Below are 15,110 nucleotides of genomic sequence, written 5' to 3' on the forward strand. Positions count from 1 at the left end.
TCAACGTGTAATCCGAAGCACATGAGCTTCTGCCGGGAATCGAACCCGTGTCTTCCGAGGCCAAATGCGCGTATGCTAACCACTTAGCCACGAAGGAGGAGTCATTTGAATCTACATTCCATAACACTTATATGGAGTCTGAAGGAGATATGAAAGATTAATGAAGCAATCGTATTCATTTACTGTGCAGGTGGAGTTTATATTGCATGTATTGCCTTAGAAGTTTCTTTTCGTGAAATAGATATACTTTCCACTACTTGAAATTAAAACTAAGAAAAAGATCTTGTTTATGAAGTGACTATGGAACGGATTGTAATACACTATGTATATTTTCTTTCGTTACACTTAGTTACGTGTTACTAACGATGCCACTTTTGTTTGCATTAAATTAGTCATATTTCATCGATTTATTTCCGCAGTTAGGATATATTTTGTAAATCCAAAGGCTGTTTTGAAAAGAGTACATAAGAGGTGAAATCTTCATTTTTCTTTCTAATCAATGTGATTCTCTCTATAGTAATTGGAGTAGAGCGATGTTGGTTATGTAAGCTGTTCCAAATGTTTTTTGAAGGCCATCGCAGTTTAGCTGATATTTTCGTTATCAATTTTCAGAGTTGCCAGTTGATTAAAGATTTATCTATTACATGTCATGTTTGATATGTTTGTCTTCACTACAAATAATCTCATAAGAATTGTCTTTTGTGTAAAGGCTATTAGTTCAAATGTCTTATACAGATAAAAGCACGGAATAAACGTCGACATTTTTGGGATCTAAAAATCAAATTCTCAGAGATGTAAAACGTTGAATCTAATTACAGTTTACCAACTTCGTTGATCATTAAAGGACATTGTATTTGTATTAACGGTCACGATTAGGAAAAAAATTAAGAATTCAATAACGTACTGTAGTATTAATATTTTCGTAAGATATACTGTAGTATTTAATGGAGTGGTGAAAATCCCTCAACGCGAATTTCTTTTTTTAAAATTAGTTGTATCTGTGAACGAGTAATCGAATTAGTAGTACAGATCACAAATGGATACATTTTCAAAATATTAAAAATTACGAAATCAATATAATATAATTTTTGGTGAGGGAGAGTATCAGCAATTTCGTGTATCGAATTATTTATAGTCAAACTTCAAAACTAAGAATAAATATTAATGGGACTGTTATCTGAAGATTTGTTAAAAATTAATATATTCTAATTTTTAGTTAGTAATAGCTCTAAGAATGTAGAACTTACATAGCGTTAGAGACCTTATACAAACAATATATCTATATCTATCTATATTATATATATATATATATAATATGCAAATATCTTACCTTCTAGAAGAAGATGAGAACCCAAAATTATGATTCCATGATAAGTCAAACCAGATTTAAAAAAGGGCATTGCAATTATAAATTGAGTTACAAATAGTGTAAGAAACGCGAACATCGTTACGATTAACCATGGAATAAGCATATTATGTTTTTCCTGCAATAGAAAATGAATATACAATTCTCAACGCACATTTGTTTCTCAAGACATTTAATCGCACAAAACAAATAAAAATATTTAGAACACTAGTTTATCCTAAAATGCCGCGTGCAAAATTTGCGTCTTTAATCTGCAGCTCAATATTTATTTACTGCAAATTACATAAATGTTGCTCCTGTAATTGGAACACTTGTGTATAAGTTTGTACATACACATAATCTATATGTATAATACTTTAAAGAAATATTATAATAAACGTAAATAAGTTAGTGTTAAGATAAAGGAAATAAAATCTTCTTAACATATTATTAAAATGTATGACTAGCGGTTGGGGAAATCGTCGTCAAAAACAATTTCCATACATATCCAAGTGTACAAGAGAGCACTGTATTATCACCAAAGAATTTGACGTGGAAAGAATCAGTTCAAAAGTGGTCAATCACTGGCGAACGAGTATTGGAAGTAGTGCACATGGAAGTACGAAGGAATATCTTTTATTTCTCTAAAAGCTTCCGTACAGTTTTTGAATGCATCAGTGCTGATGAGACACGAGTATTAAAGTAAGACTTTGAATTTAAGAACATTAGTTGTCAGTGCAAGTCTCTGTCGCCGATGTCGACGAAAGAAAGGTAGTCTGAAGAGTCATAGATATACAGTTCTTCAATCTAGGCTGAATTGTGCACAGTGGGTTCTTTCAATGTATTAGAAGATTAATCATGACATTTGAGAAACAAAATCCAGAGACATTTGTTTCACAACGCAAAGAGCAAATACAAACAAGAGCAAGTCTGATTGTGATTTGTCAATAGAAATTCCAATTAGAGCATATAACCTTAAGGTTGGTTGTTTTGAGTTCAATTGACTTACGCAAGCACAATTTCGTATACGTATATGTAGAGTGAATCCTATTTTCTGGGTGATAGGCAATCCCACCGTTTGCCTGGGTTGCACACTTTTCATATCTGTAAATTCTCTTGCATTAACTTCGTATTTGTCGTACGACAAATAGGTGTCTTACTTCTCTAGAATGAAGAAGCGCATCCGAGAGTATTACTTATATCATGCATTTGTTTATATCATAAGATGTTGCATAAACCTTATTTTTCCCGTGCGATGCCGGATACTTCTGCTAGTTAAAGATTTCTAAGTTTGATGAGCATACAGCACAAGAAAAATTTTCATATTTCAAAAGCCTTCATAATTTTCGAAGTCTTAATTATAAATATATCATTGTGGAAATAATTTATTTGTTTCATTTTTAATTATTTATTTAGTCTTTAGGTTTCCTATGCACTTTCCTTGAAAAGTGCAGTTAATACATGATGGCTTAGATCATGAATCTATTTTTATCTTTAACAATTTCTGAGGCTCATTACCTCTCAAACAATTATTATTTTCTTTGAGGGGAGGAGATCTAGTAAATGGAATTTCTCTGTCCGTCAGTTCGTATACGTTATTGATTTTTGTGACTTATGACTGTTGTGAGTAGGGCATGGAGAACTGCATGTTAGAAATAAATTAAATAAAGATGATTAAATCTTGAATTCGAGATTTGTGCTCCCATTTAAATGTTACAGTACAGAACGGAAAACAATTTTGTACAGTTATTGTATGAAATGTGTATACAAGTATATATATTTTAAACCTTTTCGTATAAAAAAATCTGCTTTTTAAATTTATTACTTGGGTATTATTTGTAATATTTTGTAAATATTATGAAGTTCTGGGTTTCTACTTTGGAAATAATTTTTATCTTTAAAACCACAAATGCAACTCTAAGTAATTTTACATAGTATTGGTAATAAGAATGTCTCAAAACGTGGGATGTAAAACTAAAAGAGTTTTTTTTAAAATGTAATTCACCTCTTTTTCTAAAAGAAATGGTACTTCCTATGTTAAGGATCAACTGCACTTATAGGCTATATTGGTGACTCTGGTTTAAACCAATCTCAGTTAACCAATGTTATAAAAAATACGGTGGCTTAAACCAATGTTAGGTACCTCTGAAGTCACTGACGTTCGTTTCATCCATCGCCTGCTTGCGTTACACAATGTGCTTAATCACTAAAACTGAAAGAATGTCATTTCAATCACACCAATACTATACCTATGTAAGAGAAACATTTTTATCAATCAACATACCCACGGTGGTAAGGACCATTTAGACTCAAGGAAAATTGATTTATTGTGCATGCATACATCTTTAACATTGCAACTGAGTGATTGCGTAAGCATCACTGAAATTAAGTCATTGATGAAAATTGATCTGATCTTTATATTTTTCTTCGCGTCTTACAAAGTTTAATGAACTATATCCAATAAGAAAGTCTTACCTTGAACGCAGCGATTGTAAGAGAAATATTGATGACCATAATGAACGCCACAACTCCGATAATTGCGTACAAGCAACGTAGAAAAGTCTCTGTAAGAGAGGAAAAGAGTTAATGAAAGTGTTTCCATATCACGAAATTGAAAATAGGGTTAATTCAATTTCAATTTGATTGAAAACTAAACTGTATATATTTTGTAGCTAGAGAGCAGAGAAGACTGAAATTGTCGGGAAAAATAGAAAACACGGTTATTGGTTTTCAGAGCAATACAGTTTTTTTTTTTAAAAATGAACACACTGGATACCACAGAGACGTTCAGCCCTTAATCCGGTTCTTCTCAGTGGAGTTTCATTGAATTGCGAGTTCTTTGGCTTGTACAATAGTGTTGAGTTGCCTCAAATCTTCCAAGTCCTGTGACAATGAGAAACGTACACAACATCCTTCAAAACTCTCCAACGATACAAGTGTCAGTCAATTATATCATTTTTCTCGGTGGCCATTTCAGCATAGCTCAATCTTATGTCCTACACGGTAGATTTTCCTTTGCAATATAAGCATTACATTCGATTTGAGACCGAATCAGTGACAAATCCAGTAGTGGTTACTGTGTGTCCTTCATTTTTAACAAAATACCACAAACAATCTTATAATTTTGGTTATGATGGTCTATTTCTCTAATATTTAATTAAGAAATAGCAACGAATGTAAATATGGCATTAGCAAATATAATTTACAGATTATTTAATGTCTAAAATAAAGTATATATAATTCGTATGATTATAAAAGAGTATAAAATACTCACTCACTGTCATAAATAACATAATACTGTAGGTAGAAACGTAAAATGTGGACACAATTCTCCGTTCAGTAGGGGCGTAAGAAAAAACAGAGGGATTTTCAAATACATGTTCTAAGCAAAGTTGTGTTAAATTTCTGCCTGGAGGTATGAAACTCTCTATTTCCAGAATTTGCAGAGTCGAAAAACTTAAACTTTGTCGAAATTGCATGTGATTAAAAGGAAAGAACGAATCACACTACGAATCACACATTGTTGTACGTATTCACAAGATGGCGAATCTAAATATTTGAAGAGTAGGAAATGCATTATCCAGATTGTTAGTTTGATTAACGGAACATTATTGGAGCGTTTCAGAAGTTTATTATTAAGCTTTTTAATTCCTTGATTATTAAACTACAGACAATTTTGTAACCCTCCTTAAAATCTTTACTTAGGTTTTCGCTAATTCCAACACTATTATTATTTTCGTTAATAAACATAATCATACAAATATTCCAATTGATTATCAATGCTCCATATTTTAATTATATTGGTAGTTGTTAGATTGTGACTCATACAGAGAAATTGGAAGACGAGTGGCTGTAGAAATTAAATCGAAACTGAACTGATACTGAATTGCAATGTCAAATACTTAAATTCCAGGGATCTTAAATAGAGAAAGAAAAGTAATTACGCTTGTAGTTTATTTGGAAAATGTAGTTTAGAGAAAGAGAAGGAATGGATTAACGATTTAAAGTTCGTGAATGAAAATTTATAGTAGATTATTGCGAATGAAGGAAACGAGATATCTGTATCGAAATTGCAAATTCGAAAATTAAAAGTATTGCTACAAAGTCATGAAGTACAATTATTTTCTGAACGAAAATGTAGATAAAAATATTCAGAAAGTACTTAAGAAAGATCTGGTTACGAAAACACACTTTTAAATAAAATTAAAGAGTTGTAAAATTGTAATATTATATATCGATATGAATACGTCTCAGGCAGTTAGTATTGATGATAATGTGAGAACTGATGTCACTATGGTCAGCTAGATAGAGGTGGGAGTAAATCTGAGCGCGTTTTTGAGGAATTCGTTAATTTGAGGGTAATAGATGTTGGAATACAGTTCTGGTAGATTGCTTCTTTTTAAGGATAGGATTATTGATATTCGTACCCAAGTAGCACACCGACGTCGAAAAGACGTTTTTTTTGGTGTAAAACACCGTAAAATACACACAAACATGACGTGATTTACACGTCTTTTCCCACGTGGAAAAGTCCGGGAATATGACGTGATTTTTATGACGCCTTTTACACGTCATATTCTATGACGTGATTTTTATGACGTCTTTTACACGTCATAGGATATGACGTGATTTCTATGACGTCTTTTACACGTCGAGGAGGGGGGGGGGGTTGTTCTCGAAATGAGACAGCGAGAAGCAAAGGGGTGTAAGTGACATTTGCAATAAAATATGGAGGTCTCAAAAATGGATTCTGCACAGCTAAATATACAAACTGGATGGTGAAGCTCGTCGCAGTCCAATAGAATGTCTACCCGTAAATGCTCTACGCCGAACTTCATTATGTAGTTTGTATATTTTGCTGTGCAGAATCAATTTTAGACACATACATACTCTATTGAAAATGTCACTTACATCCTTTTCCTTCTCGCTGTCTCAAAAATCATGGAACTCTGACAAGATTGTTCAGTTTCAAATGTCAAAACTATTAGAAATTGATGTGCATCCGCAGTTTTGACATTAGGAATGTACTACCTCGATTATTCTTCACACTTTTTAGGCTATTTCTCAGCCCCTATTCAACCAATTTGCACCAAAATTAGGGGTTAGGCTACTAGAGTTACCTAGTTTTGCCCCCGTAAATTGAAAATAGATCGGTTGAATAGTGGTTGAAACAAATAACCCGGAAACTGTGTCGGATAATCGAGATCCTACTATACATGGATCGAGATTCTTAATGTCAACATTGGATACACATTAATTTATGATGATGATATGGACATATGGAACTGAATAATAATAATAATAATAATAATAATAATAATAATAATAATAATAATAATAATAATAATAATAATATCTACTCTAAAACACACACAGCTTATAACACATTTTTAAAAAACAGGATCAAAAAGAAAAAATCATACTTATTCTTTCTACTTAACTGCGTTTTCTTTTTGACAGTGCTGAACTGATCTCTGGCCGCAACACCTTTCTTGGGTAAAAAAAAGTCCACAAATAAAAACTGGACAACGACCATTATGAGTAAAAAAAATAATGAAAATACATTTATCCTTGTAACTGCTGCTTGATTTTTCACCATCACTATACATACAATTGTGTTGTAATGTGCATAATAATTTACAAGCTCCTATACCAGATAAGTAAGACAACTTGGTTATTGTAATAAATAACAGATCAGGATAGACCCTAAGAACCCTAAGATCTTGCCACAGCGAAATGCATCACCACCATCTCTCGAAAGCACACATTGGGGAACGTCAAAATATTGTCGGTTATTTGATTGGTCTGTACCAAGATTTTGGAGATTGCGTTTCTCCGAAGGTTCATATTATCTATGGATTGGGGATTTGAATATCCAATTGACCATCTCTAGTCTTGTTGATTTTTACTGTTTTTTAGTATTTGGATAGTAACCTATTGAAAAGTATATATTCGCCTCTTAATGTGTGGTATAAGAAGCGAATATACAATAGCTGTCAAGTAATAATTATATACGTAGTACTACAGGAAAGAAACGGCAGCGCTTGCTCCACGAAAGGATACATTTAAAGCCATACGTTAGAAAGAAAACCGAGACGAGTTGGAAAAAAAATTAAAAAAACTCGAATGTAAGACTCACCCTTGTCAAAAAAACTACATGGCTTTTAAGAATGAGAAAAGACGAAACATGGCAAAAACAAAGATGAAATGGAAAAATAATGAATCATTGTACTTACAGTACTAAGAAGAATCCACACATTTTGGCACTGGAATTTATTCATGTGTATTTATTGGTACATTTTTCTTAATGAAATTACCGTACAACATCCATAAATTTTATAGCTATCCATTATTACGTAGTATGCATACACAAACACACAACACAAAAACCCGCATGCATACACATTCACATTCAGAAACACACAAACACAATGGGTTTTATTGACAGTGCAAAATTTAGGAATAAACTTTTATAACTCCAATTTAAGACACCTTTACTTTGGAGGTGAAAAATCGAGAAAGAAAGTACATCTTAAAATTAATTAATCTCTGAGGGATGAAAGCGGAAACACATAACCGTGAATTTGAATTCTATATTTATTAATTTTATATGTACAATGTGCACATTTTTGTCGTATAAAATTATTCATCCTATTTGTAATGCAAGAAGAAATACTAATTGTCCATATTATTTGTAATACAAACAAGAAATATGTAGACAATGCATATCTATTAGTTATGATCTAAAACCTACAGAGATTTTTTAATAATATAAAATAAAAAGGGATGCAATTTTCCTATTGATTTCGTATGAAGGAAAACACATTTAATAGTTTCGCCCTTTTTCCGCGGTAGTTAAATTTCATCTTCAGCTCTTTGGAAACCAATCATCGGAGAAAGATCATTTTTCCTCCCAATGATGACAGATACGAACGCTGAAACAGAAAAATAAAAATAAAAATCATGAAGAATCATAGTGCATAGTGCTCGGGCCCACTTGTTGTGCTTCTGACCTGACTCAAATAGAATGCATGTGTGCTTTTTAGTGGGCACGTAGCAAAAGTTAGAAAAGTTTCGTGTTTTATGCACTGTGCTCAATGTGCCATATGTCTACTCTGTATTTATACTAACCACCGTGAAATAAATCAGCAAGTAGTAATGGAGCACCTCACTTAGTGCATGCTCTGCTAAAGGAAATACAAAAGTCTAACCTAACCTGAAAATGTAATAAATGTGTCAGAATTGGGTAGAACTGTCTGTTCCAGTAATGCCTCCAAAAGCATGCACTTACTGTCATCTCGGCGTAGGAGGCCCGGGTTTGATTCCTGGCGGGAGCTGACGTGGTTCGGATTCCACGTTAATCAGTAGGCTCACGTCTTATTTAGCCTCGCTGCTGAACGGGACGTTAAACTCAAAATCAACTCATCTCTTCTTACTGTCATCTCGTTCTTTGCTTGAATCCAGCAGTCTTTTGCCTTGGCAAATATTCCACAATGCGTGCAGCCTTATTATACGGATCAATTGTATAAGTAGTAGTGGTAGGAACGGATTAGTAGCTCCGCGGAGGTTAGTTGGTCGTGTTCTCGACGTGAAATGGGCAAATTAAAGACTTGTCCAATTTTTTCGCACATTTTACAATGTATGTATGCGTATAGTAAAACTGCACCCAAGAATGACATACTTTCCCATGCATACTCACTCCCATATACGGTATATTGAGTTTAAACACATACATTATCATGTTACTACCTTCACTATTAATATTTTATATAGTATTCTACCTTAAAACTATTTAATTTGGTAGAGGCGTCTGCTAAAGTTAGCCTAATGGAGGCATCCTCGTTCTTTCTATGGTATTTTCATACACTGTAATAAGAAACCATAGTTAGCGCTGTATGAGAGGAGCTAATCTTCACAATTACAATCCTCAATCTGCTGAATTTTACACAGAATACACCTAGATAGGAATAGGATAGGAATTATACTTACTTGTCTTAAAGCTGACCTTTATCACAGGTGAATCTAACTTCACAAAAATCCACGTATTTTGAGGTTGTTCTCTTGTTATAACTGCCCGTTCGAAACGACTGGACAAATTTCCGTGGGATGACCCAGATGTGGTGGGGTATTATAATTGGATTATCAGGCAATAGTTCTTCAATAACAAAACACATTGTTTATATTCACACAAAACTATCATAACCCCACGCAATTATGGCTCACGATTCCCACCATGCACTGCTCAAACTGCAGTTACAGTACGAGGAACATCCGCGCATTCAGCACCTAAAAAAGACGTCTATTTTTGGTGATATTTGACACGTGATTCTTTGTCCCATTCTGGCACGTGATAAACACGTACAATTTAGGTCATGTTTAACACGTCATTTTTGTTACCATTTTGGTACGTGATAAAGACGTTCCAAATTTTCAAACGACGTCATTTTGAATTGGAACCCCCCCAAAAAAGACGTGTTAATGGCGTGACTGTGCTACCTTGGTAGTGATAGAGAGGAGTTAAATCTTATTAGGTATATGATTAAGAGAGATTTGTGGAGTACTGAAGGGATCTCTAGCCAAAAGATAAGTCAAATACTTAAGGACAAAAATTTACGAACTTTTTATATGTTGTTTAAATGTATTACGGGTAATCAAGGTGGATTGAGTTATAGACAAGATTGTATTAAGAAGGTACACATAAAAGCCGAAGGTAAGTTTATAATCTTCTGTACTAAAAAAGCGTTCATGGGGTTTTTCATAAATAGAACTACATTGACCGAAAACCTGGCAAAGATTTAAATAGGGTCTTCATCTGGAGACCTACCATAATACGGTTTATAGTTTGTAGACCTTTTAGGTTTATTATAGAAAGAAGTAGGAAAAGTGTTAGATATAAATAAAGCGCAGGAGAATTTCATGCTAATTAATACTACCTGTTGAATCAATTTTCCATAGAAACGTTAATGAAATTTGGTAAGAGTAGAAAGGCAATGTAGAGTATAAATCGTTGCTATTCGAACGGACTTTGATTCAGTACTCCACGGAGCCATTATTAAACCATTTATAGAGAAGTCAACCTCTCCATATTACGTAAATATAGTGGAAAATGTGTACAGTAATAATAATACAGAACTTCGTAAAAAGAGCGTAGCGCTAAAGGTGAGTATTCGAGTATGCCAGTGGAATCCGCTTAACGCTCTCGTCCCCTAGTGTTGGATACCGTGGTGCGAAAGATACTTAAGTTACATATTGCATGAAACGACTCACAAATGTTCATAGTTATCTTTAATAATATTTGTGGAAATATTAGATATAGCATAGTTGTAGATACGTGTTTAATTTTTGGTGTTTAATCTTATAGAAACTCATGAACTGTAAAACATATCCATTTTTTATTAGTGATGTTGAAATTAAAAGGTTATAATTGTTTGTATACACGAATTCGAAAGTGCATTACCACCTGCTACTCTCTCTCTCCTTCAATAGCAGGCAACCCAAAAAGCTCGGCGGTTGCGCTGGTTGTGAATTCGAAAGGTGTTGGACCAAACCTCAATTTTGTAACAAATGTATCAGTGTGGCAAACTGCAAATAAGAGAATAAAACAGAATACTTAAAAATGACAATTTTGTTATTTTGAAGGAGTTGAATGACATCAAAAGTTACAAAATGATCTTACTTAACCAGTTCAAACAAGATGAATGACAAGAAATAGATATCAGAGGGAAACATTTTTCTTTTTTATGAGGTTCTCTTTTTTCGGAGTGGAAAGAGAGAAAAGTTACATAATGTTAAGTTTAGTATAAAATCCACACTCAAAATTTGAAAACTGAGACTCGAAAGGCAACAACGCCTGAACCGAAGTGAATGAAATTGTGCACATATATTGCAGATTTAAGATGAGGGAATACGGGTTTCGTATTTTCCTGGAAAAAACGGATGGCTGGGGCACCGACCCCTCTAAATCTTTGATCACGAAATATCAAAAGTGCCAGTAACAGTACAACAGAAGTATGAAAAGAACATGAAGAATTGCAACATAATTTTTTCGAACGACCATACATAAAAATAAACGAATACGTTCTTTTTACTTTATGTGGAAAACTGTTTTAGATGGCAAAAGCCCCCACCCAAAATTTTAAAAGGTGACGCCCGAAACGTAAGGAGAAGTGAACCGAAGTGAATGAAATTGTGCACAGATATTGTAGACATAAAATGAGAATATGGGTTTCGTATTTTCCTGAAAAAAAATTGTTAAGTGAGGCACTGACCGTTTTAAACTTAGATCACGAAAATGAAAAGTGATAGTAACACTATGTGCGATGTGTATGAAGAACAGGGAGAATCACAAGGAAACTTTGCAACGCAAGAAATGAACCGCAATATGCAAGATGAACAATACGCAAGAAATAAAGGATATTGGTTTTTATGTTATGTGGAAAATATGTTTAGGGGGCAAAGGCTCCCACCCAAAATTTTGAAAGTTGACGTCCGAAAGGCAAGAATAAATTTACCGAAGTGAATGAAATTTGGAAAGATATTGTAGACATAAAACGAGGGAATACGGGTTCCGTATCTTCCTGGAAAAAATGGCTAGGTGAGGCATTGATCCATCCAAACAATTGATCATGAAATATCAAAGGTGCTAGTAAGAGTAATTAGATGTTTGTAAAGGAGGAGAAGAAGAGCAACGAAGCTTTGTGTGTGAACAATACCCAAAAAATAAACGAATATCGGTTCTTACATTCTGGGCTAAAACGGTTTTAGGGAGCAAAATCTCCCACCCAAAATTTTCAAAGTTAACGCCGAAAAGGCAAAAAGAATTGAACCGAAGTGAATGAAGTTGTGTACGGATATTGTAGACATAAAGTGAGGGAATATGGGTTTCCTATTTTGATGGAAAAAAAGGTTTGGTGGGGCACTGACCCCTACAAACCTTTGATCACGACATATCAAAAGTGTTTGTAACAATATGTCAGATGTGTGTAAAGGACATGGAGAATCGCAACGAAACTTTGTGTATGAACAATATGCAAACAATAAATTAATACCTTTTTATTTTCGGGGAAAAATGGGTTTGGGGACAAAAGCTCCCGTCCAAAATTTTGGTATTTGAACCACAAAGGTAAGAAGTATTCAATCGTTGTGATTGAACTGTGCACAAATATTGTAGAGGTAAGATGATGGAATACGTGTGTTGTATTTTCCTGAAAGAAAAAATCTGTTCAGTAGATCGAGGCTTTGAGTGGCGGAAGAAGTGGACGTAATCGAATTAGATTGTATGTAGATATTGGATATGTAAAATATGGCTTTCGTGTTTCACATGTGTTGTGTATCCATTCGATTCCTTCAAATTGGTCAGATCAACTACAAGCGTAAACAGTATAGCATATTTCATAGTATTTCTGGAGGTGCCTTAAACCTTTCAATGTTTTTGTCCATAAACAAAAACACGTGTCGATTTATTTTCAGTTTGCTGTTGATGTGCCAAATTTGAAGCGAAACTGATCGAGATACTTGAAAAACACGAAAGCCATTATTTTACATAGATTCTATATCAGGGATGGAAATAACTCTGATATATTTTCTGTTTGCATGTCTGGTCTCTTTAATACCTACATACAATTTCTGCCAGATGTATCGATATATTAAAAATTGTGTGTGATAAACCAACATACAAGAAGTACAAACGGTCAGAATATGGGATTCGTAATTTCCTTCTTCGAAAATGGTAAGTACGTTTTTCTATATCAGATATTCTTAACTGGATGCCCGCAGATCTTAGGGATTGTGTGAAGAAATTGTGACTTAGTGGTAAACAGATTTCCTCTGGTATATGGGGTCTCTGGTTCGATCCTCAGCCAAGAAACTTTGTTGCAGACACCATCGTATAGTGTGTGTGGGTTTCCTCGGGACACTCCAATTTCCTTCCACTTTCATTCCATCATATCTTCCATCAACATTCACTTGCCTTAATCATTGTCTCCCTTAGCCTATAATCGTGAAACTCTAAAATGAAATATTTGATTTCATTTTACAAGGGTTGCTTACCGTTTTTCAGTTACTGATACTATTATTTGTAAGGTAGAAGGAGTCTATGGGGTTCATAATTTTCGAAAGGCTGAGAACAACAATTGTACGTTGATTCTAAGAAATGATAAAGGTACGAACCAAATATGATTTGTGAGTCTTTTAGCATTATTAGTCGTATTATAGACAAGAAATAGCTCAAATATCTACAAACTAAGAAAACTACAATAACAGTAAAATTTGATATTCGATAGTGAAATGTAATAATATAAAACATGGATATCAAATTTCGCTGTTTGTTTTCTTGGCTTTGGATATGTTCAACTTATATGTGTTTTCGTGATAGTCCACACTTTCAACATACGAGTATCAGTCTCCTAAATTTTCGTAAATAACTATGAAGATTATTCAAAATCTTCCAAGTAAGTACAGATAAGGATCACTAAAGTTCATAATTGACTTTTGAGAATATGCTGGTCCTAGCTTATATATCACATCACTACTTTTCCATTAACAAAATTATCACAGATTTCAAAATGGCGGATTTCAAGATGGCGCCCGAGGTTATTTATCTACTTTGACCGTTCTTCTTTTGTGAAACTACCACCGTTTGCATTGTCTGTCTTACACTATTTTCACGATTGAATGGTTTATTTGATGTATTTCAATAACATAGTATAGCCCTTTTCCCATCAATTTTGACCCCTCCGTTTCTTATTACATTCAGCCTTTATAACTTTGCACATATACATATTTCCACATTCTTCAATCAGTCGCACTATGTCTTATCCCGCAACTCGATTCATCCATTTCTACCCCTCACTTCTCAGACAATTTCTTATTGATGAAGGAGCAGGGAAAATAATTCTACAATGACTGACAAGTAACACTTCCGAGTGTAACACTAAGATTTTGGTAAAATTTGGAGGGTAGATACTACATATAAAATAAACGAATACGTGTTCTAATTTTATTTTGTACAGAAAAACTTTTTAGGGAGCAAAAGCAACCAACAAAAATTTTGAAAGTTGACGCCCGAAAGGCAAAAACCAGACGACCAAAGTGAACGAAATTATGCACTGATGTTAAAAACGTAAAATGGAGGAATACAGGTTTCGTATTTCCATAGAAAAAACAGTTACGTGGGCCAGGGACCCCTCCAAAACATTTATCACGAAATATTCGAAGTATGTCACATGTGTGTAAAGGACATGAAGAATTGAAAGGACACATTTTGTAGGGACAAAACGCAAAAAATAAACGAATACATTTTTTCTGCAGAAGAACGGTTTTATGCGGCAAAAGCCCTCACTTAAAATTTTGAAACGTGTTTTAATAGTTGCGGAAAAACAGTGTTGTGGCCTAGGCCCCATCCGAAAAAAGTAAATATTACCGTAAAAGCGTAGCAAGGAGTGGAGCGAAGAAAATGAAATTGTTTGTAGATGTTATATAGTCTCTATGTAAAATAAGGTATCAAGTGTCGAGGATCAACAGCAAACTGGAAATAATCGACGGGTGTTTTTGTTTATGCGCAAAACATTGTAAGTTTAAATGTGCCTCCTGAAATACTATAAAATACGTTGCATTTTTTGTGCATGTAGTTAATATGTCAAATTTGACGAAATTGGATGGAGACACACCACTTGTGAAACATGAAAGGCCATATTTACATATCCAATATCTACATGCAATTTCATTCGCTTCGGTTCAGTCATCCCGCCACTCAATAGTTTCCACT

At 33.9% G+C, this 15,110-nt stretch overlaps 1 protein-coding gene across 2 annotated transcripts in view; it reads right to left on the reverse strand.

Annotated features, from left to right (window-relative positions):
* Positions 1 to 15,110, reverse strand: part of LOC145681630 (uncharacterized) — a 123,405-nt gene that overhangs the window by 10,503 nt on the left and 97,792 nt on the right. For both annotated transcript variants that reach the window (XM_081753245.1, XM_081753244.1), the window contains 2 exons: positions 3,821 to 3,909; positions 1,331 to 1,484 (listed from right to left, as the gene is read on the reverse strand). In XM_081753245.1, coding sequence (XP_081609371.1) covers positions 1,331 to 1,484; positions 3,821 to 3,909 — 243 coding nt within the window. The remainder of the gene's footprint in view (positions 1 to 1,330; positions 1,485 to 3,820; positions 3,910 to 15,110) is intronic.

This window comes from Thermobia domestica, chromosome 3 (genome assembly GCF_964235325.1).
Source record: "Thermobia domestica chromosome 3, izTheDome1.hap1.1, whole genome shotgun sequence".
In the NCBI taxonomy this organism is placed as follows: domain Eukaryota; kingdom Metazoa; phylum Arthropoda; class Insecta; order Zygentoma; family Lepismatidae; genus Thermobia; species Thermobia domestica.